This window comes from Schistocerca nitens, chromosome 1, assembly GCF_023898315.1.
Source record: "Schistocerca nitens isolate TAMUIC-IGC-003100 chromosome 1, iqSchNite1.1, whole genome shotgun sequence".
Lineage (NCBI taxonomy): Eukaryota > Metazoa > Arthropoda > Insecta > Orthoptera > Acrididae > Schistocerca > Schistocerca nitens.
In genome coordinates, this window is record NC_064614.1 from 631,985,488 (window position 1) to 632,007,324 (window position 21,837).

At 42.2% G+C, this 21,837-nt stretch overlaps 2 protein-coding genes across 2 annotated transcripts in view; one reads left to right on the plus strand and one right to left on the minus strand.

Moving 5' to 3' along the window:
* The window catches only part of LOC126257794 (RNA helicase aquarius), a 368,203-nt gene that overhangs the window by 322,076 nt on the left and 24,290 nt on the right, over positions 1-21,837 (minus strand). Inside the window, exons 3-4 of the mRNA XM_049955590.1 lie at positions 11,487-11,643; positions 7,537-7,743 (exon numbers count right to left, since the gene is read on the minus strand). Of these exons, the coding sequence (XP_049811547.1) occupies positions 7,537-7,743; positions 11,487-11,643 (364 nt within the window). The remainder of the gene's footprint in view (positions 1-7,536; positions 7,744-11,486; positions 11,644-21,837) is intronic.
* The window catches only part of LOC126257820 (probable G-protein coupled receptor Mth-like 5), a 128,256-nt gene that overhangs the window by 82,422 nt on the left and 23,997 nt on the right, over positions 1-21,837 (plus strand). The gene's annotated exons all lie outside the window — the stretch shown is intronic.

The following is a 21,837-nucleotide window of genomic DNA, read 5'->3' on the forward strand; positions in this document are numbered from 1 at the left end:
AACTGTTCAACAATCTTCCCCCTAGTATTAAGTCCATTGAAGACAACATAAAATTTAGCAAAGCCGTGAAGTCATATTTGATGTGTCACTGTTTTTACTCTGTAAATGAATACTTAGAACAGTAATCTTGCTATTTGTGCTAAATTGAAAACACTGAGCAATATACACTCCTGGAAATTGAAATAAGAACACCGTGAATTCATTGTCCCAGGAAGGGGAAACTTTATTGACACATTCCTGGGGTCAGATACATCACATGATCACACTGACAGAACCACAGGCACATAGACACAGGCAACAGAGCATGCACAATGTCGGCACTAGTACAGTGTATATCCACCTTTCGCAGCAATGCAGGCTGCTATTCTCCCATGGAGACGATCGTAGAGATGCTGGATGTAGTCCTGTGGAACGGCTTGCCATGCCATTTCCACCTGGCGCCTCAGTTGGACCAGCGTTCGTGCTGGACGTGCACACCGCGTGAGACGACGCTTCATCCAGTCCCAAACATGCTCAATGGGGGACAGATCCGGAGATCTTGCTGGCCAGGGTAGTTGACTTACACCTTCTAGAGCACATTGGGTGGCACGGGATACATGCGGACGTGCATTGTCCTGTTGGAACAACAAGTTCCCTTGCCGGTCTAGGAATGGTAGAACGATGGGTTCGAAGACGGTTTGGATGTACCGTGCACTATTCAGTGTCCCCTCGACGATCACCAGTGGTGTACGGCCAGTGTAGGAGATCGCTCCCCACACCATGATGCCGGATGTTGGCCCTGTGTGCCTCGGTCGTATGCAGTCCTGATTGTGGCGCTCACCTGCACGGCGCCAAACACGCATACGACCATCATTGGCACCAAGGCAGAAGCGACTCTCATCGCTGAAGACGACATGTCTCCATTCGTCCCTCCATTCACGACTGTCGCGACACCACTGGAGGCGGGCTGCACGATGTTGGGGCGTGAGCGGAAGACGGCCTAACGGTGTGCGGGACCGTAGCCCAGCTTCATGGAGACGGTTGCAAATGGTCCTCGCCGATACCCCAGGAGCAACAGTGTCCCTAATTTGCTGGGAAGTGGCAGTGCGGTCCCCTACGGCACTGCGTAGGATCCTACGGTCTTGGCGTGCATCCGTGCGTCGCTGCGGTCCGGTCCCAGGTCGACGGGCACGTGCACCTTCCGCTGACCACTGGCGACAACATCGATGTACTGTGGAGACCTCACGCCCCACGTGTTGAGCAATTCGGCGGTACGTCCACCCGGCCTCCCGCATGCCCACTATACGCCCTCGCTCAAAGTCCATCAACTGCACATACGGTTCACGTCCACGCTGTCACGGCATGCTACCAGTGTTAAAGACTGCGATGGAGCTCCGTATGCCACGGCAAACTGGCTGACACTGACGGCGGCGGTGCACAAATGCTGCGCAGCTAGCGCCATTCGACGGCCAACACCGTGGTTCCTGGTGTGTCCGCTGTGCCGTGCGTGTGATCATTGCTTGTACAGCCCTCTCGCAGTGTCCGGAGCAAGTATGGTGGGTCTGACACACCGGTGTCAATGTGTTCTTTTTTCCATTTCCAGGAGTGTAATACATTAGGATGCTATATGTTAATGTATGTTAACAATGTTAACTGATATTTTCCGACATCTGCAACACAATGTGTACCATCAGATCACATGGAATAAATAAATAAATAAATCTGTCAGTATTTTGCAACTGTGACCTATTAAATTGGTACTTCAGTAGTATTCACACCTGTCAGCACCTGCCTTCTTTGTAATTCAAAGTATTATATTCTTCCTGAAGTCTGAAGGTGTTTTGCCGATCTCATATATCTTGTGTAGGGTGAAATAATCCAAATAAGTCACAGGGAATTCTGTTTACACATAGGTCTTAAGAGTGTTCTGTCAGATTCTTCTCACAATATCAAAACCTCTTATCCCTTCACCTACTTCATCTTCTCTTTCTGTAATATTGTCTTCAAGGTTTGTTCCCCTTATGTAGACCATCTACATATTCCTTTCACCTTTCAACTTTCCCTCCTTTGCTTAGTAATGGCTTGCTCTTGACATTCATAAAGCTGCTTCTCTCTTTTCTAAAGTTCTCTTTAATTTTTCTGCAGGCATTCTCTATCCTTCACTTGGTTACATACAACTGTCCTCTTAGCCACTCCTTCTTAGCTATTTTGCACTTCATACCAACGTCATTTTTAAGTGTTTGCATTTATTTTCACTTGCTTCATTCACTGCATTTTTATTCTTTCTCCTTTCATCAGGTAAATTCAATAACCAAGAATTTTTTCTATTTTTTTTTTTTTTGGGGGGGGGGGGGAGGGGGCGGGGAGTCCTCTGTTGCCTCCCCTATTTCCTCTCGCAAAGCTACTCATTCACTTACACTGTATTCCTTTCCTCTGTTTCAGTCAATTGCTACCTAACACTTCCTTTGAAACTTGCAACAACCTCCACCTGTTTCAACTTATCCTGGTGCCATATTCTTAATTTCCTCGATTTCTTCCATTTTAATCTACAGTTCAGAACCAGTAAATTATGGCCCAGTCGACATCTAACCCTGGAAATGTCTTACAGTTTAAAATCTGGTTTTGAAATGTCTATCTTGCTATTGTATAATCAAATCTGATACCTTCCAGTGTCTCTAGATCTCTTCCACATTTACAACCTCCTTTCATGATTCTTAAACCAAATGTTAGTGCTGGAAATGTCTTAACATTTTAAAATTTAGTTTTGAAATTTCTGTCTTGCCATTATAAAATCAATCTGAAACCTTCCAGTGTTCCCAGGTCTCTCCCAGATATACAACTTATTTTGTGATTCTTATACCAGTGATTCAATTATGCCCAGCACAAAATTTTGCCAGGTGACTTCCTCTTCCATTCCTTTTCCCCAGTCCATGTTCTCCTATTTTTTTTCCTTTTCTTTCTTTTCCTACCACCATATTACAGTCACCCACACCAATTAAATTTTCATCCACTTTAACATTATAAATAATTTACTTTATCTCATCTCATATTTGGAAAGTAAGATGAAAATGTAATTGTGGTGAGTGACTGTATTTCAACAGTAGGAAATGAAAGAGAAGTAAAAGTTGTAGGAGATATGGACTGGAGAAAAGGAATGAAAGAGGAAGTTGCCAAAGTTTTGGCAGGGGGGGGGGGAGGGAGGGGGGGGGGGGCAGATTAACGCATTAAAGCCTTCTATACTGTGTGACCTGCATTTCATCTGCCTATGTCTAGGTTGCCTCAAGAGAAAAAACCACAGATATTGTACTGGGATTGGCACTGTAAGACTGCTGACTTAACCACACACACACATGTAGGTCTGGTTGTTTTACCGTGACATGATAGTGTGCGTGCAGTATGGGGAGTACTATAAAATCTTCTCATTGTTCAGATTGCATCAAACTGGAATTAAAACTCAAGCTTTTGAAGATAATCAGCATCTTCTCCATCGGTCATATCATGATAAAGTTTGTATTAGAAAGATGGAGTTTTAATTCCAATTTGATGCCATGTGAATAACTATAAGATTTTATACACGCATATGCCACAGCATGAAACTTCGATGTCACTATGGAGAATAGTTACATATTTTTTTGGTTTCTTGAAATCCATTAATCATAAATAACTACTAGAAACTGACTTCTGTGTATATCAACTTCTGTGTCTCTCCCATGAAACTTGATTAAATGAATTTCGACAAAATGTTAAGTGAAATGATTTTAGGAATGAGGACAATGACAGGTGATGTACTGCATATTCCATATAATTCATTTCATTATACAGGGTTACTCTGAAATTACTGTTACAAACTTTTAGGACTTTTAGAGGACAGTCAGTACATAATATTTTGCACAGGAACCCATGTCTGGAAACATAGTTTCTGTTCTACGACAGTTTCAGTTCAGATGTTTACCCACTGACCTCTACTTGAGGAACTGAATTAGGTGTGACACAGTTCAATTAGTAGCTAACAATTCAAAAGGAAATAATGATGAAACATGTATTTATCATTTATGCACATATGAATGTATGAACACTTATGCATTATATGTTTACATTATTCCAAATAAAAAAGGAACCTAGTAAACTGTATGTACAGACCAGTACTGATGCATTATGACACAGGCTCGATGTGGTGACCACCACCACCAATGTTACAGCATTATACCTATGAAGCATGTTCCAGTACACACTCTCCACCCTACCTGATGCCTCTTCAATTCCTACTGCAGTGACCAGAGCTTGCAGCAGCAGATCTACCTCTGTCTCTACAGGAGTCTCATTTAAACTTTGCATACAACACCACAAGAAATAATATATGTCATCCTGTCTAACCTATTGCATACCAGGTCAAGCAACTCCAAGACTTTTTCTCTTTCCCTCAGCAGGCGTGGATGCGTTACACATCATAGAACAGAAATAGTAGTTTCTGGGCATGGATTCCTATTCAATATATTATGTACTCACTTCCCTCTACAAGTCCTAGAGCAGGCTGTTCCAGCTCGTCAGCTCCGTTGTGAGCCGCGGAGTGCTCCCTGCTCCAGGGAGCCGTGTCGCTCGCCGTGACCATTCAAGTGGGCCGGCACCTGGCATGGCTGGTTGAGGCAGGCGGCAAGGCAAGCGTTTTGATGTGCCAGCTGCATCTTACAAGATCGACAACCTCATACTCTTAGCTGCTAAGATGTGGTGACATGCTACACCAGGAAATACGATGTTCAGGAAATAAATAAGAAACAGCAGTTTTACAAGAAATTGCATACTAACTTTATTGGGCCTCTGTAGCTTGACTTTTCTTTTCATTACAAGATCGGAAATATCAGGTGTCAAAGTGTTCGCAGCGTTAATGCGGAGGATGACCTTCATTGTTGCATCCTGAAGAAACAATCGTTCCTTACTTTTTACTCTTTTCATTGCTGAGAAAAGCTGCTCACAACAATACGTAGATCCAAACATGGACATGATCTGAGCAGCATTGTTGTGAAGCTTGGGAAATTTTTGCTGTAATGAACGATACCATCATGACAAATTCAACGTGTTGTAGTACCGCTCTTTCAACAAAGTTGAATTTTGCAAATCAATAATCTCCAATTGAGGTGACAATGACAAGTCATTGGGGGAAACTGAAAAAGGAGTGCTGAACACCTTAAGTACCATTTCCAAACTAGTGAGGTCTCGGAATCGTGTTTCAAACAACGTGATGAGCTGCTTTAACTTCGCTTGGTAATTGCCGAAAGTAGTACCTTCAGGTAGTTTTAAAGAAGAAAGACGATTGAAGAACATTAAATGTCCATGACTCATCTGCCTCTCAAATAAATGTAAGTTTTCCATGAACGCTTTGATCTGGTCCTGCATGTCAATGATTAGCTGCCCTTTGCCCTGCAATGATAGATTTAAATTATTCAGATGCATAGTTATGTCAGTTAGGAACACCAGGTCTGATATTCATTTTATATCTTTCAGACAATGCATTTCTTCCCCTTTCATTTCAAGAAAAAGGGATATTTCCTCACAAATGGCAAAGAAAACATCAAGAACTTTTTCCCGACTCAGCCTACGAACTGTACTGTGGTAAGGTATATCCCCATACTCCGCTTCCATATCTTTCAGGAATCCTTTGAATTGGTGATGATTCATACCGTGACACCGCACAAAATTCGCACAATTCATGACATCTTTCATTACGCCACCTGGCTCTGCTGTTTCAGCACACAGTGCCTCTTGGTGAATAAAACAATGAAGAGTCAAAATGTCTTTCCCGAATTCATTCCCGAGTTTATTTTTCAAACGAGAAGCAAAAACTTGATGACACCCGATCATTTGTGGTGCACCGTCTGTCACTACAGATTGGAGCTTATCCCACGGCAAATTCATATTGTCCACCGATTCACAAATAGCTTCAAAAATGTCATGGGCTGTTGCAGTGTAATCGAGTAGTACCACATCCAAGAGTTCTTCAGTTACTTGCAGCTCCATGTCGACACCACGCACAAAGACTGCAAGCTGAGCAGAGTCCGATATGTCGGCGCTTTCACCAAGCGCCAGCGAAAATGCAAAAAAGCTCTCCGCATTTTTCCTGAGCTGTGTCTTTAAATCCGCTACCATGTCCAGGATTTGACGAGACATTGTTTGCTTCGACAGGCAAACCCCTTCAATTGCCTGCACCTCCCTTGGAAACAAACTTTCTGCAACTGCTACCATGCACGATTTTACGAGTGGTCCCACCGAAAATGGATTGCCACTCATGGCAATGATGTGAGCGACCCTTTAGCTTGCTCGAATTGCAGATTCAGTAGTGTTTTCTCCGCTCTTATTCACCTGAAAATTATAAACGCATTACAGAACACGAACTATGTTACATGTTTTGATACCCTCTGTATTACGAAACCGTTTTGAAACTTACGTCTCCTGGTATGTCGTTCTTAAGCCTGGCTACCAGTTCTTTGCGTGCAATGCCTTCTATCTGATCATAGTGCGCTGCGTGAAGAAGTGTATAATGTCGTTGTATATTGTACCTCTTCGAATAATTAAATACTTTATGACACACAAGATACGGCGGACGACCATCCCTCTCAATGAATAGAAAGGTATCCTCCAATAGAGGTATAGGGTTCCTGCGGCTAGTCATAGCTGTCATTGCATCAGTTGAGGCTGTATGCGGCCATGGGGCAGTGAGTTCGCTTTCCCCCTCCAGGCTGGCTCCGAGCTGCCGCAGTGAGCGCTCCGGAGTTCTCAGACTCCCTGGAGCTCACTTGGAACAGCCTGTCCTAGAGGTTTGTAATGGGAATTTCTGAATCCCCTGTCAATTCTGGTAGCAAATGGCCAAAGACATGAAATGAAACTTACACTATTAATGTGATTAATTTGTTATATGCCCGATAGAGCAGCAAATTACTGATTACACACTGAAATGAGGTGTTCAAGAAGGCAGGAAATAATGTCAGGATCACTAGGGATGGAACAAAAATTCATAATATACAAAAGAAAACTGATCATAGCCTTTATTTAAAGAAGCCACAGAAAACCAAACTCAGGATGTTTGGATAGGGTTTTGAGCACTACTTCTCTCAATATGAACCCAGTTTGCTAACCACTGCACTATCTCAACTACATAGGTCTGTGAGGAAAGTATATGCAAAACTGTTAAGAGCACTTTATGAATACCATTCTGCCTTTTATTATATTCCAGAATCTTTATGCACTTTTTTTCAGAGACAGAAGTCAATGTAACACATTTTTATAGAGGGAAAAACTTAGGATGTGCATAAACTATAGGCTTTCAGTAGAATGTAACAATATTATGAAAAAGATAGTAGCTACTCACCATACAGCAGAGATGATGAGTTGCAGAAAGGTACATCCTTCTCATAATATTGTTGCATTCCATCCTGCATTTTCCACTGTTTGATTTTTCCTGAAGGCTTTCAGTAGATTGTTATACATTAAATGCAAAGTTCAGACAAAATTGTTTCCAGAGTATAATTTCTGTCAACTACGTTCTACTAGCCAAAAGTAACTTACTTGTATAAGGGAGACCCACATGGACAGAGAAACAAGTCTCTTAACCTGGTCTCGTATAAGTGCTACCTCCATACTATTAAAACAGTGATTGAGGAAAAGTAAAAGAGCTGTCTGTTCACGAAGACTCGTTGCTACATTTTCCATTATGCATGCCTCTAACACTTGCTGGAAAAATCCTGAGAAGTGATCAGGTCTCTTGCAGAAGGGCTGTGAACAAAATATCACATTATTTCAAGAACGTAAAAATAAAACAAAGTAATGTAAATTTAATCAAAATTCAATGCAAGGTTCAAAATGACTGGAGTAACAGAAGTTAAAGCAGGAAATATATTTTATACAGGGTGCTAAAAAGAAATTTAAACACTTAATTATTCTTAAAATTAAGTAAACTGATTTTTTAGATATAGCTGTTTACAAATTATTAGTTATCAAACTCAATTCTATAAAAAAAAGTACTTTTGCAGGTAGCGTAATGTTATCATATCTATACCTCACAAGGGACGCTCCTCATTGCAACCCCCCCTCCTTCCCCTGCTCCGCCACCAGTGATAAGATGGCCCAGTGTATAGCCTGTCAAAAACTGAACATGGATAAAGCATGAAAACAGGGAGAAGGTGTACCAAACAGTGAAAAAAGAAGAAAAATAGAAAGCCAAGACGTCGTGGTTGTGGTCATGATATTGGACCTGTGAAAGGGGAGATCCATCTTCAAATCTCCCTCGTGCCACCCCCCCCCCCCTTCTTTTTTCACAAAATTATGAACTGTCTGGCTAGGCACTGATGTGTCTGTTTGTTGTGTTCAAATCAGGTCTGTGTTGTGGAGTAAAGCCCATCTGCAACAGCAAGGTGTAAGGAAGGAACCTCCAGATGTGCTTTCTACTGTGCTCTAAGATGTATCTCTGCATTTCAAATCAGTTATGCTTTCAGAGTAAGGACACACAAAAGCCAATTCACAAATGTGTTACATTACTTAAATTTTTTTGGTGGCAGAAGAAGAAGAACAAGAAGAAGAACAAGAACAAGAACAAGAATTAAACTATATGTAAATTTAAGATGGAAGGGGGGGGGGGGAATACTGATGTAACTGCATTGGGACATTACTTGGAATCAGCAGTGATGAATGAAAATGTGTACCAGACCGAGATTTGAACCCAGCATCTCCTGCTTACTAAGCAGGACAGGTCCGAAAGAACAGACACCACACATTCATGTAACTGACTTGTCTAGATGGGCAATGGATCCACCTTCTTCAGTGCAGATGCACTAGTATGTCTGATCTCCTGCTGGCGTCTCTGAGTAGTGAGCATGGAGGAAATGGACAGGGACTGTGGATAGGTGGCACTCGATGGGCATGTGGGTTGGCCGCGATGCTTGCTGAGACAGTCCACACAATTGCAATAACAGTGTGTCCCTGATGGTGCAGTGGTTAACGAACCTGCCTAGTAAGCAGGTGATTTCAGGTTCGAATCCCAGTCCAGTACATGTTTTTATTCCTCGTCGCTGATTCCACGTAATGTCCCAGTGCAGCTGACATCAGTAATTCCATCCCTTCCCTAATCTCCCCCCCCCCCTTTCCACCTTCAGTTTATATAAAATGTATCACAGCTGTGGATTCTGCATGGTGTCTGTTCTTTCAGACATGTCCGAAAGTACAGACACCACGCATTCAAACAAATAATTGAATCACTTGACATTTCTAAAAACCATGTTTTGCACTGCTTCAGAAAGAACAGCCATACGACTGCTATTAATGCTAGTGCAGTGTGAGAAACCCTACTACTGCTACAGATCTGCATGGATACATATCAGCACATAGCCACAGTAATAATGACTTTGCATATACAAGAACACACAGATGCAGATAACTGCAGGCACATTTGTGGATATCTGCAGTTATAATTATTTTATAGTTAAAAGACAGGCCAATGTTGTTACATGATTTTTGTAAAATTGTTTTACTTGTCATCAACTAACGTGATTGCATGAAGAGGAACTGCACATCTGCTGTAATGGTAGCTGAAAACACGCAGTCCACACGTATTATTGACATGTTTGCAATGTCATGGTGCAGCAGGAGTCTTTTCTATTGTTTGTGTTTGGCTGCAAGAGCTTTAGTTGATTTGGGATGGAGTACCACCATACTGGTTTGAATGTGGTGTAGAAGGACAGATATGTTGGTATAGTCTTGTCATTTTATAATCACAGCTTGTGGAAGATTGGAACATAGGAAACTAGCCATTTATTACTAATGCTTTGCGTAAACTCTGGAGCCTTAGAACTGAAATTTATTTTCAGTATTAAAAGCGACTTAACAGTACTCATTCCGCGTCTGTTTAGAATTCGGCAAAATATTTTTGAAACTGTAGGTCTGAAACACAGCAGTCTTGGTAAGTGAAGAGGAGAGAAAAATGTGGAAGAAAAAAATGGAAGCAACTGAAATGTGAGTCTTAAGATGGAATATAAATAAATAAAATGAACACGTAGAGTATGAAAAAGAAGGTTAGTGGGACATCAGCTACGGCAGTAAAGGATGAATAACTTGGCAGTGGAAAGAGCCGTGAAGGAGAAGAATAGCAGGGGATAAAAAAGATTAGAGTATGAAAAACAGATCCTTGCACTCACTAGACCTAGTAGGTTTGTATCTATCATAAGGTTAGCAGAAAAAAGGGAGGGAGACAGAGAGAAAGAGAGAGAGAGAGAGAGAGAGAGAGAGAGAGAGAGAGAGAGAGGATTCATAAGCATCAGCTAATTCGTATATATCATTAACATGTGTATTTGTTGTCAGATTTCCTTGCTCCTTTGTCTCAGGCACTACCAAAGTGAAGAAATACTTAAGACACGATGCACACCCACCTGATGAAAGAACAAGCTACATTCGGAAGACGCAAAATAGTCTGAAGTCCTGGAACATTTCAGAATGAACGAAACTTCAAAACTAATGTCCTATGTCCTGACTTTCCATTCAATATTTCTGTTAAGAATATTTAATAGTACACAATGCAACACTTGTCACCATGAGAAGTGTAGCACACTGATGTGATTAACATTATTGTGAATCAATATGTACATGACTAACTATGTGACTAACATTTGACAAAATGCAACATGTGAATATTTGTATCACACCTTCCTTTAACTTTGCAATGGCACACTAATGTTCTGCAGAAGTTTTGAAAAAATTTAATTCAGTAATTATGACAATGTTATAATTCATGGAATGTATTGAAAAAATGGCATTCTTTGTTGTACTAAAATATGTTCATGATTGGCGGAGGTTGTTTGGGGGAGGAGACCAAACAGCTAGGTCATCGGTCTCATCGGATTAGGGAAGAAAATTGGCCGTGCCCTTTCGAAGGAACCATCCCGGCATTTGCCTGGAGCGATTCAGGGAAATCACGGAAAACCTAAATCAGTATGTCCGGACACGGGATTGAACCATCGTCCTCTCAAATGCGAGTCCAGTGTGCTAATGACTGCGCCACCTCGCACGGTGTTCATGATTGGCCTCTGCAGTCTTATGTTATGAGACACAAATTATGTGAGCTATTCATAAACTGTAAATAAACAGATACAAAATTTCTTTCTTTCCAACAAAAGCCCTTGAACACAAACAAGGAACTTCAATTATTTGTGCCACTCTTAGATGCAGAAAAAAATAGTTTAAAATTGATATGACTAACAGTGAAATAGGTCCAACATTAATTTGCAACAAATTACCAAAGCCACGTGCAGATTTAGGCACCATTTCTCTTATCCATACATGCCTCTAGCTACTGCTTTTAAAGCAAATAACTTCCAAGAAAATATTGTGTTTCAGACATGTAGTCTTACTACATACTTTTAGCGGTGTAATACATCATGCAGTTGACGTAGCTTTTATTTTAGAAAATGATCAGCAAATTCTATCCCTTTAAGACATCACTTACATCAATAAGTGTAGTTGTAACTCACCTGCCAAGCAGGTACTCTTTCACGGAACTTTTCATTTACCATGACAACAATTGACATCATATGTGCATGAGATGCATGTCCCGTTTTATAGTTTGGCCACAGATAGTTTTCCAAGTACTGGCTGAACTCTAGCATCATGATTCGCCGTATTGCAAAACTGTAGAATCCACAAATCAAAATTAATATAAAAGTTAAAATTTAATACAAAATCAAAATAACTTCATTGCAATCTGTAAGTGAAAATTGGGCTATTACATAAGAAAAAAAATTGTCAAAAATAAACAGTAAATCTCAAACCTTTGAACTGGAGCTTCTTTAAGGTAGTTTTAACAGAAATTTTAAAGAAAAGCAGCAGATAGGCTGTGGAAAAGGGAAACAACTGGATAACTAATTTATCAAAAATGGGTCTGAGCACTATGGGACTTGAGGTCATCAGTCCCCTGGAACTTACAACTACTTAAACCTAACTAACCTAAGGACATCACACACATCCATGACCGAGGCAGGATTCGAACCTGCGACCGTAGCGGTCGCGCGGTTCCAGACTGTAGCACCTAGAACCGCTCGGCCACCCCAGCCGGCAACTAATTTATCACCTAAATTTTCAAGTCACAAACAGCGCACATCTGTCACCAATGTATCATTTTTCTTTTAATGCTACTTGTCCCTCTTCATGTCTGGTTCTACCAGTCTCCTCCTTCACTATTTCCCATATTGTCTTTATTTTGTTATCTGATATGACTATCTTTTCCTTGTAACATTATTTGCTTTGATGTTCATATTACAGTCTTTAATATTTTGCAGTATTTCTTGTAACGTGCTATAGCATCAACATCAGAACTGTTTTGGATTGACAGATACAGTTTTTGTTTTACAAGATACCCCTAATTCCTTGAGTAATCCATGGTTTCTTTGTAGACTTTGCTCTAACCTTCGTTAGTTTTTAGGGAAAACAGTGTTCAAATCAGGTAAGCACTTTATTAGCAAAAGTGTTATATTTTTCATTCATGCCATGAGCACTGTAAACATCACTCCAGTGAATGTCTCTGAGGAGTGTCCTAAAATAATCAATTTTTGGCTTATAGATTACCCTCTTGAGCTCAGATTTAACAGATTTTATATCCTGCTCAGTATTAACATTTAACAGAAGGAACTGCATGTCACGGTCTCAGAGGCCATTGACTATTGGTTTTGTAATATAATTTTGTTCACTGGACTTTTATAGAAAAGATATTATCAATGGCTGTTTGTGAGAAATTGGCTACCCTAGTGGGGAACTTTACAGCGGTAATTAAGTTGAATGATAGTGTTACTAACTCAAATAAGTTCTTATTGGGAGAGTCTTTAACGAAATCTACATTGAAATCACCAGCAACCACTATTTCTTTGTTTTTAGGTGTTAAATGGGCCAGTACAGCTTCAAGGCGCTTTATGAACAGATTAAAGTTACCTGCAGGTGCTCAATATACAATTAATATTATGAAGGATTTTTTTGTGAAATTCTGCTTCTGTTGCACATGCTTCCATATGCTGTTCTAGGCAAAATTTATGAATGTCTATGTTCTTAAATTTATGACATTTCATGATGAATGTGGCAACTCCTCCTTTCTCCATTTCTGCTCTACAAAAGCGAGATGCTAACCTAAATCCTGTAACACTTAAAAGTTCTATACCAGTGGTCACATGATATTCAGAGAGGTAGATTATGTCAGCTGGGTTTGAGGACTCTAATTCATTTATGCAGATAATTAATTCATTAATTTTATTTCTCAGTCCTCGAATATTTAGATGCAATAAAGATAGCTGACATTTCACATTGACTGAGTTAAAAAGGGTAGAGTTGAAATATCTGCTGACTGTTGAAAATTCCTTACCAATAGCTGTTTATGCTGATGTAATAAACTAAAATTATGTTTTTTGGTTTCTTTCTCAAACTGAAGGTTTGTCTCAGTCCTAACCTCTCTTAAAATTTGGTTTCCTTCTGTCCTCCCTACCCTAAAAAAGGGTCTTTTCTGAACCCTATAACCACTGGTATTTTATCACTCATGACATTGCCTCCCCCCTTTAACTTTCCTGCTATTTTCCCAGCCAGTTTACCCTTCCCTTTCCTGTTGATGTGAAGGCCATGCCTAGTATAATCCCACCTATTAAGAGAATCAACAGGAACCACACCAATGTGTGACCCTGCACCCGACATAAGCAGCTGTTCCAACTCCAAATTAACTATCTTGACAGAAGAGTTCAAATTAAGGTCGGTCATGGTGCCCAAGAACAGATACAAACTCAACACTAGTATGCTTTGATGCTGATGCAATCTTTGCCAGGTCACACTCTATACTGTACCCAGGATCTCTGTCAATACTATTACCTGCCCCACCCCCTACTGTACCCAGGATCTCTGTCAATACTATTACCTGCCCCAACCACTATAATCACAGTGTCTCCTTAGTGAAATCTTTGCAAAATGATCCTAAATCTTCTGTCACCTGCTCAAGTCCAGCACTAGGTTTAACAAAAATTGGTGACCTGGTATTCTGATCCTAGTTCATCCTTCAAAAGTTGGCCAACACCTCTTCCATGGGAACTACCTAACAACAACACTTTCTTTCTCTTTACTTATTTCCCTACATCCTTACTTTTCAATTTGCTGCTGAAAGTTTGTTGTGCCCTGTCCACATCTGCAACTGCTTGAGGCTCACCAGCTTCTAACTGAAGCAACAGGTCAAATCTATTTTCCACATTCACCACAAAGCTGTCAGACAAAGTTCTAGGCTGCCAACATGCCAAATGCCAGTCAATAACGTGTAAGCACAGTGATCAATAGTGGACTGTTACCAGTCAGTGTTATTTTAAAGGTCTCTATTATTCATTATTCTAATGATCAGATCTAGAAAGTTTATGCTGTCATCTACTTGGTGCTCAACTGTGAACTTCATATTTTCATGGAAGCTGTTGAACCAGTGGTTAAACACAACAAATGGAGTTCAACAAGTCGGACATAGCTGAGTGTTGCCTAGAAAATGGACATAAAACACAACATGAAAAGACGAGAGGCTTGGCTCCTGCATCAACCTATGGAATTCCGTTATAAAGGAGGTGGCTGATGATATAACAAACAGCAGCAATTTTAACAGAAACAAGGACAATGACGCCACTACTGAGAATAGGATGGTTGGTTGGTTGGTTTGGAGATTAAAGCAACTAAACTGCACTGTTATCAGTCCCTTTTTCTTTAGTCACACGGCTCTCACATTAAAACTACATCCCAAAGGATGTCCTATTGCTTAAAATCTGGGGAAGGAACAAAATGGTTTAAACTATGTGTGTGAGCACACTGAAATAGAAAACAAAAGTATCAAGCTAAAATTATAAACATTAATGAAACGGAAAAATTGGTAAAAGGTGTTAAAACAATATAGCAGGTAGCTCTGGCCAGCTAATTGCAAGAATACAAAAGGATGAGCCAGCCACTCTGCAACACACTAAAATCCCCAGCCTAAAAACAAAGGCAAGAGAAACACAAATGATGAAAGGTTGAACACCGCATCTAACAGACAGCACCAGGGGGAGTGAGGAAGAGTTAAAATGCAAGTAGGATGAGGGCCTGAAAGATGAGGCCAAGCCGTCCACACTTAAATACAATGATAAAAACCCCGTTCACGGATAAAACTTAAAACTATGTTAGCTGTTCAGGCATTGTCACCTAAAAGCAAAGGGAGTGTGGCAGAGACATTAAAAGTCCACTGCAGGGCAGCTAAATTTGGAAAGTCTAACAAGATGTGGACCACAGTCAAGTGAGAACCACAGACATACTGGGGTGGGTCCTCATGATGTAGGAGCTGACCGTGAGTCAGCCAAGGATAGCCAATGCAGAGTCAGCAAAGGACAATGGAATCTTGTGAGAGGCTTGCATGGAGGACCTCCACATATTTGTCCTCTCCTTTACCAAATATAACTTATTCAGAAAAGCCAGGGAGCGCCATTCTATATTCCAGAGCCCTAAAACCTTGCAGCATAATATCAACTGAAGATCAGATTCCGATGTGCCAATCTCCAGACTCGGTTTACGAGTAGCCTCTTTGGCTAATCTATCTGCAAGTTCATTTCCCATGATTCTGATGTGTCCTGCGATGCACATGAAGACCACTGACCGCCCTCGTTCGAGGACATAAACTGACTCTTGGATATCCGTTACCAAAGAATGGTGAGGATGGCACTGATCGAGAGCTTGTAAGGCGCTCAAGGAGTCGCTACAAATGAGGAAGCACTCCCCAGCACACGACAGATATGCTCAAGAGTGCAAGAGATGGCTACCAGATCTGCAGTGAAAACACTGGAGCCATCTGGTGACGAGCATTATTTAGTGTGTCTTGCGAGCACAAGTGAACCCAACATTACCATCAACCATAGAGATATCCATGTAAACTAACTCTGAACCCTGGGAAGCATCAAGAATAGACAGAAAAACGCGGCAGAGAGCCAAAGCATGAACTGAGTCGTTTGGGACTTGTAATAGGTCCAACTCAAGCTGTGGTCAAGGTATACACCATGGAGGTGTACATGAATGGACCTGTAGGAGAGGTGGTAGAGGGAAAGACTTGAGTTCAGTGAGAAGGGACCAGACATGGACTGCAACTGTATTCTCCAATCTGGGCACCAATTGCAGGAGGTGGATTGCCATGTTAGAGAAAAGGAGACAGTAATTTGGGCGTTTAGACTAAATCCGAATGTGCGCAGTATAATTGGTAAGCAGTTGTTGTCACATGATCTGCTATGGAGGAACCCTAGCTTCCACAGTAGGTTGTTCACAGGGCTTGTTCAGAAAGCTCCTGCTGCAAGTCAAACTCCACAGTGGTGTATAGCATCCAGCATCCGCAATGCTGAGGGTGATGCTGAACCATACACCAGGCTCCCATGGTCAAGACAGGACTGTACAAGGGCTTTGTACAGCTGCAAAAGTGGAGGGAAATCTGTACCCCAGTCAGTGTGTCTCAGGCTTCAAAGAATGTTAAGGTGCTATCAGTACTTTTGCTTAAGCTGACCAAGATGGGGAAGCCAGGTTAAGCAAACATCAAAAACCAGTGCTAAAAAGTGATGAGTGCACTACATTAAGGAAGAAGATGCTCATCAAGATAAAGTTGTGGGTGTGGATGAACCATACAACAGTGACAGAAGTGCATGACGCAAGTCTTGGAGGCTGAAAACTGAAAGCCGTGGATGAGGACTGATCACTGAGCATTTCATGTGGCTCTTTGCAGTTGATGTTCACCCACACCAATATTAGATGAGCAAAAGGAAAGGCAACCGTCGTCAGCAAATAAGAAGGCTCATACTGAGGGCCGCACAGCTACTGCGAGAGCATTAATGGCCACAAGAAAGAGTGAGACACTCAGTAAAGAGCCCTGAGCCCTGTGTGACCTCATTCCCTTGCATATGGGAGGAACTGTGTGAAACACCAGCTTGAAGTCTGAAGGTGCAGAGCGACAAAAAATTCTGCATAAGGATTGGGAGTGGGCCCCGCAGCCCCACTCGTGTAATGTAACGAGGACGTGGTGTCGCCAAGTGGTGTCATAGCCTTCTGTCAAGTCAAAAAAGATGGCAATGACGTGATGATGGCAGGAAAAGGCCATTCGGATGGCAGACTACACGTATACCAAGTTGTCAGTGGTGAAGTGACCTTGGCAAAAACCATCCTGAGACAGAGCCTGAAGGCCCCAAGACTCAACAATATTTAGTGGGGTCTTACCAGATTTTAGCACTGGATCAATGATACTTTCTTGGCACTGCAATGGGAATTCGCCATCACTCCAGATGTGGTCGAAGACGGAAAGGATATGACGCTTGTATCTGCTGACAGATGTTTAATCATTTGGGGACAGATGCGGTCTGGCCTAAGGGTTGTGTCAGGACAGTGTGCAGGAGCACTGAGAGAAGTTCCCACTCACTTAATGGAGTATTATATGGCTCTGGGTAGCTTGTAGTAAAAGAAAGGTGTTGTCGTTCCATTTGCTGTTTGAGTGTATGGAAGGCGTGGTGGTAACTCTCAGATGCAGAGGTTCGAGCATAATACTCAGCAAAATGCTCTGGTATTGCGCCTGGGTCATTACAGATAGCTCCATTCATGGAAATCCCAGGTATACCTGCAGGGGTCTGATATCCATAAAGGCACCTGTCTTAGTCCAAACCTGGGAAGGAGAGATTCCTTCTCCATGTGGAGACATACCGTTCCCAACACTCATTCTTCCATCTTTTGATTAGTTGACAGACCTGGGCCCAGAGTTATTTGAAGGCAATGAGGTGTTCCAGTGATGGGTGCAGCTTATGATGCTGTAGGGACTGCCTACGACCTCTAATGGCCGCAGTGATTTCCGGAGACCATCAAGGCACTGTCTTCCACTGGGTACAATCTGAGGAACAAGTGTTTGCCAATTCAGCTGCAGAAGCAATGGTTGTAGTAACATTCTGTATCCCACATCAACGCTGCCATGCAATGGAGATTCAACAGTCATAGCAGTGTGAAAGCGTCCGAGTCAACCTTGGTAAGAGCCCATTTGGGCAAATGTCCAGGTGAGGGACATTGGGGGAGGGACAGGAAGAATGGAATGGGTCAATACCACACAAGTCATCATGAACTCTCCAGTGGACATGTGGTAGAAGGCCACAACTGCAACCTGAGAGATCAGTGGCTGAGCATGTGCTATGTACCACAATGAAATGAGTGGGGACATCTGTATTTAAGAAACAAAGCTAGAGTTGAGTAAGTAGATTCTCAAAATCTTTATCACAGCCAGTAATCATGGTTCCATCCCACTGAGTTACAGGCACTGATATCACCCAAAAGTAAGAAAGGTGCAGGGAGATGAGAAATTAGTGCAGCCAATACATTTTGTGGTACTTCATTATTTGGAGGCATGTAGTCATTGCAAATGCTAATTTGCTGTGTTGTCCTCACCCTGACAGCTTCAGGCTCTAAAGTTGTTTGAAGGGGCACAGCTTCACTATAGACAGAGGTAAGGACATGTGTAAACACTCCACCTGACATCCTGTTACAGTCATTAAGATTTTTGTAATATCCCCAATATCTACAAAGAGTGAGGGTGCACATTGCTGGAAACCAGGTTTTCTGAAGGGCAACATGGACATGGACGTGGACATGTTTGTATGGGCGCACAACAGCAAGGTTTTTAGCGCCTGTCCAAAAACAGATTGAGATGAGTGTCAGTAAAATATACACAACAGGAAGACAAAACAGCAAGTAAAACACAGGTAACAAAAGTTGAAAAACTGTGTATGTACCTGCACAGAAGCATGGAACAAAGTATTGCGCCAGTAGTAAAACATTAATGACACAGGAAGAAAGTGGTATAAGGAGCTAAAACAATATAGCAGATGGACGTGGCTGGCTGACAACAAGAATAAAAAAAGGAGAAGCCAGCCACTCTGCAACACACTAAAACCTCTAGCCTAAAAGTTTAGGCCATAGTCCAGAAACATCACAAAACTTTAAAACCTTCATCACAATTTCCTCATCATCACCTAAAATAGAAGGCAGATCCCCACCAGTAGTTGCTTCTGCCCTTGCATCATGATATAAAATACACTCCGTTAAAATATGGCGCATAGAGATGTGCACGCCACAATCATCACAAAAAGTGGGTCCTCTCGCCGTAGTAAAAAGCTATGTGTGAGAGTGCAGTGCCCAATAATAAGATGCATGAGAGTCATTTCATCTTGCCTGAGCAACTGGCAAGAAGAATGCCATGGCTGGGTTGTTGACTTCACCAAATGCAGCTTATTGGCCATCACTGCCAGCCATTCTTCATCCCACAACTGCATGCAATTAGTGCAGAAACGACAGCCTGCAAGGGACTAGGACAGTGTGCCACATCTTGTCCTCTGCAGGCCTCTTTGACAGCGCGATCAGTCTGTTCATTTTCCCTACATGACCTGGCACCCAGCAGAATGACACATGCTTACCCTGCCGCTGGAGCAAGTACTGTTGGTCTTCTATCAGCCGGACCAACTCAGCTGGTTACAGGTTCTGTAACGATTGTAAGGAACTAAGGGAATCGGAGCAAATGAGAAACCATTTGCCCCAAATACAAGACATCTGCTCCAGTGCCTTCAGAATTGCGTGGAGCACCACTGAGGAAACGGCATATTCATCAGGAAGGCGAATCCTGATGGCATGGTCAAGGAACACAACAGAGCAGCCAAGGGAATCCCTTGTTTCGAGCCATTAGTGTACACTACTGTGAAACCATGATGCATATCTAAAACTTTAAAAAACAGAAACTGAAATCTAAAATCTGATGTACGATCTTTCTCAAAATGCATCAGGTCTAAAATAAGTCAAGCCTCCGGAGAAGCCAAGGTGGAAATCTGCTCCCACCATGATGTAAAACATGAAGTTCGGCCACATCCATCTCTATAAGGCAATCCCACGCACGAATCCCAGGACCTTGTTGCCTATTGCCGGTTCCAAAAGAGCCTTTCCAGTGCAGGCTGAGCAATGGTAAGGTAGGCAGGTGTGTATGGTACGGACATTGTTTTATACACCTGGCGCACCATAAGTAGCTGTCACCTGACATGAAGTGAGGGGTCACCAGCCTCTGCACAGAGGCTTGGTATGGGGTTTGTTCTGAATGCCCCAACCGAATCCCTTCATGGTGCACCGCATACAACATCTTTACATAAGAAGGTCTCACAGACCCATACACCATGCACCCATAATCGAGTCAAGATCACACAAATGCCCTGTAAAAGTGGAGCAGACAGGACTTGTCTGCTCCCCATATACTGTGACTAAGACATTTTAAAATACTTAAAGCCTTAAATGGCCATTTTTTTCAGGTCCTTAAGATGTGTTAACCATGTAAGCTTAGAGTAAAATATGAGGCCCAAAAACCTCACTGTGTCTTTAAAAGTGTCAACACAGGAAAGTTTAAAATGGAACGAGAACGGTTAAAAAGAAGACACACAGACTTCTCAGTGGAAAACTTAAAACCACTCTTCTGCACCCATTCATCCAAACTTCAAAGAGTTAGTTACAACTGATGTTTTGTCATTGCGAGGCTTGAAGAAGAGCAAAACACAGAGAAGTCATCCACAAACAAGGAATATTGGACAAGAATTTTCACTACAGACGTAATGCTATTAATAGCTATGGCAAAGACTGTCACACTTAAAACACTACCTTGAGGGACACTGTTCTCCTGCTCAATATGATCAGGCAGGATGTCAATGACTCGGTTTTGAAAATATCGTGGCGAGAGGAAGGACTGAATAAAAATGGGAAGACAACCATGAAAACCCCCATTCGCGAAGAGGCTCCAGTGTAAGATGATTCCAGGAGTGTAAGATGATTCCAGGTAGTATCATAGGCCTTCTCGATGTCAAAAAATGTACCTAGAAGGATGCCAGCTTAGGAAAACCTGTTGTGTAGCTGCCTCAAGGAGGGCATGGTTATCAAAGGTGGAGCGACACCTCCTGAACCCACACTGAAAGCGACTAAGGAGTTGCCTGGATTCTAAGATCCAGACAAGGCAGCGGTTGACCATCTGCTCCAAAGACTCCCCCATGCAGCTAGCGAGGGCAACACTACAATAACTACTTGGGCATGTATAGTCTTTCCCAGATTTTAAAAGAGGAATTAAAACTGCCTCACACCACAAGTCAGGAAAGTGACCTGATGCCCAAATGGCATTAAAAAGTGTGAGGAGGATGTTTTTGTTTCGCTTTGTGACGTGCCGCAGAATACTGTAATGGATCCTGTCAAGACCAGGCGATGTGTAATAAGCCACATGGAAATTGGGCAATTGTAATCTTCATCAGAGATGGACCAGAAGTCCAAACTACACCTTTCAGCAACTGCTCTAAGGTGCTGAAAACATGGATCATGACTGGCTGTTGCAGTAACTGTGGCAAAATACGCCACCATAGTCAGGGCAATGTTCGCAGATTGATTTGGAGTGTGCCATTCCCCATTGCAGCAGCCATGGGGCACCTGCCTCCTCTCCCAGAAATTCCCATGATGGTCTCCCACAGAATGGAACTTTTGGTGAAACGATTAATGGTGTTCAGGAACTACTGCCATGACCACTTCTTGCTCTCTCGAATAATTCGGCAACACGTTGCCCTTGCCACCTGAAAGGCTGCAAGATTCTCTGCAGTTGGCTGACACGTCTGGTCCTCATTGCAGAGTGACATTTGGCACTCTACCAAAGGACAAATTGCCTCTTCTGTTGTGCCGTGGGCTTTGAAATGGATACTGCAGTGGTGTGGTGGATCATTTTGGTAATATGATCCACCCATGCCTCGACATTCACACAATATTCGAACTGGGTCAATT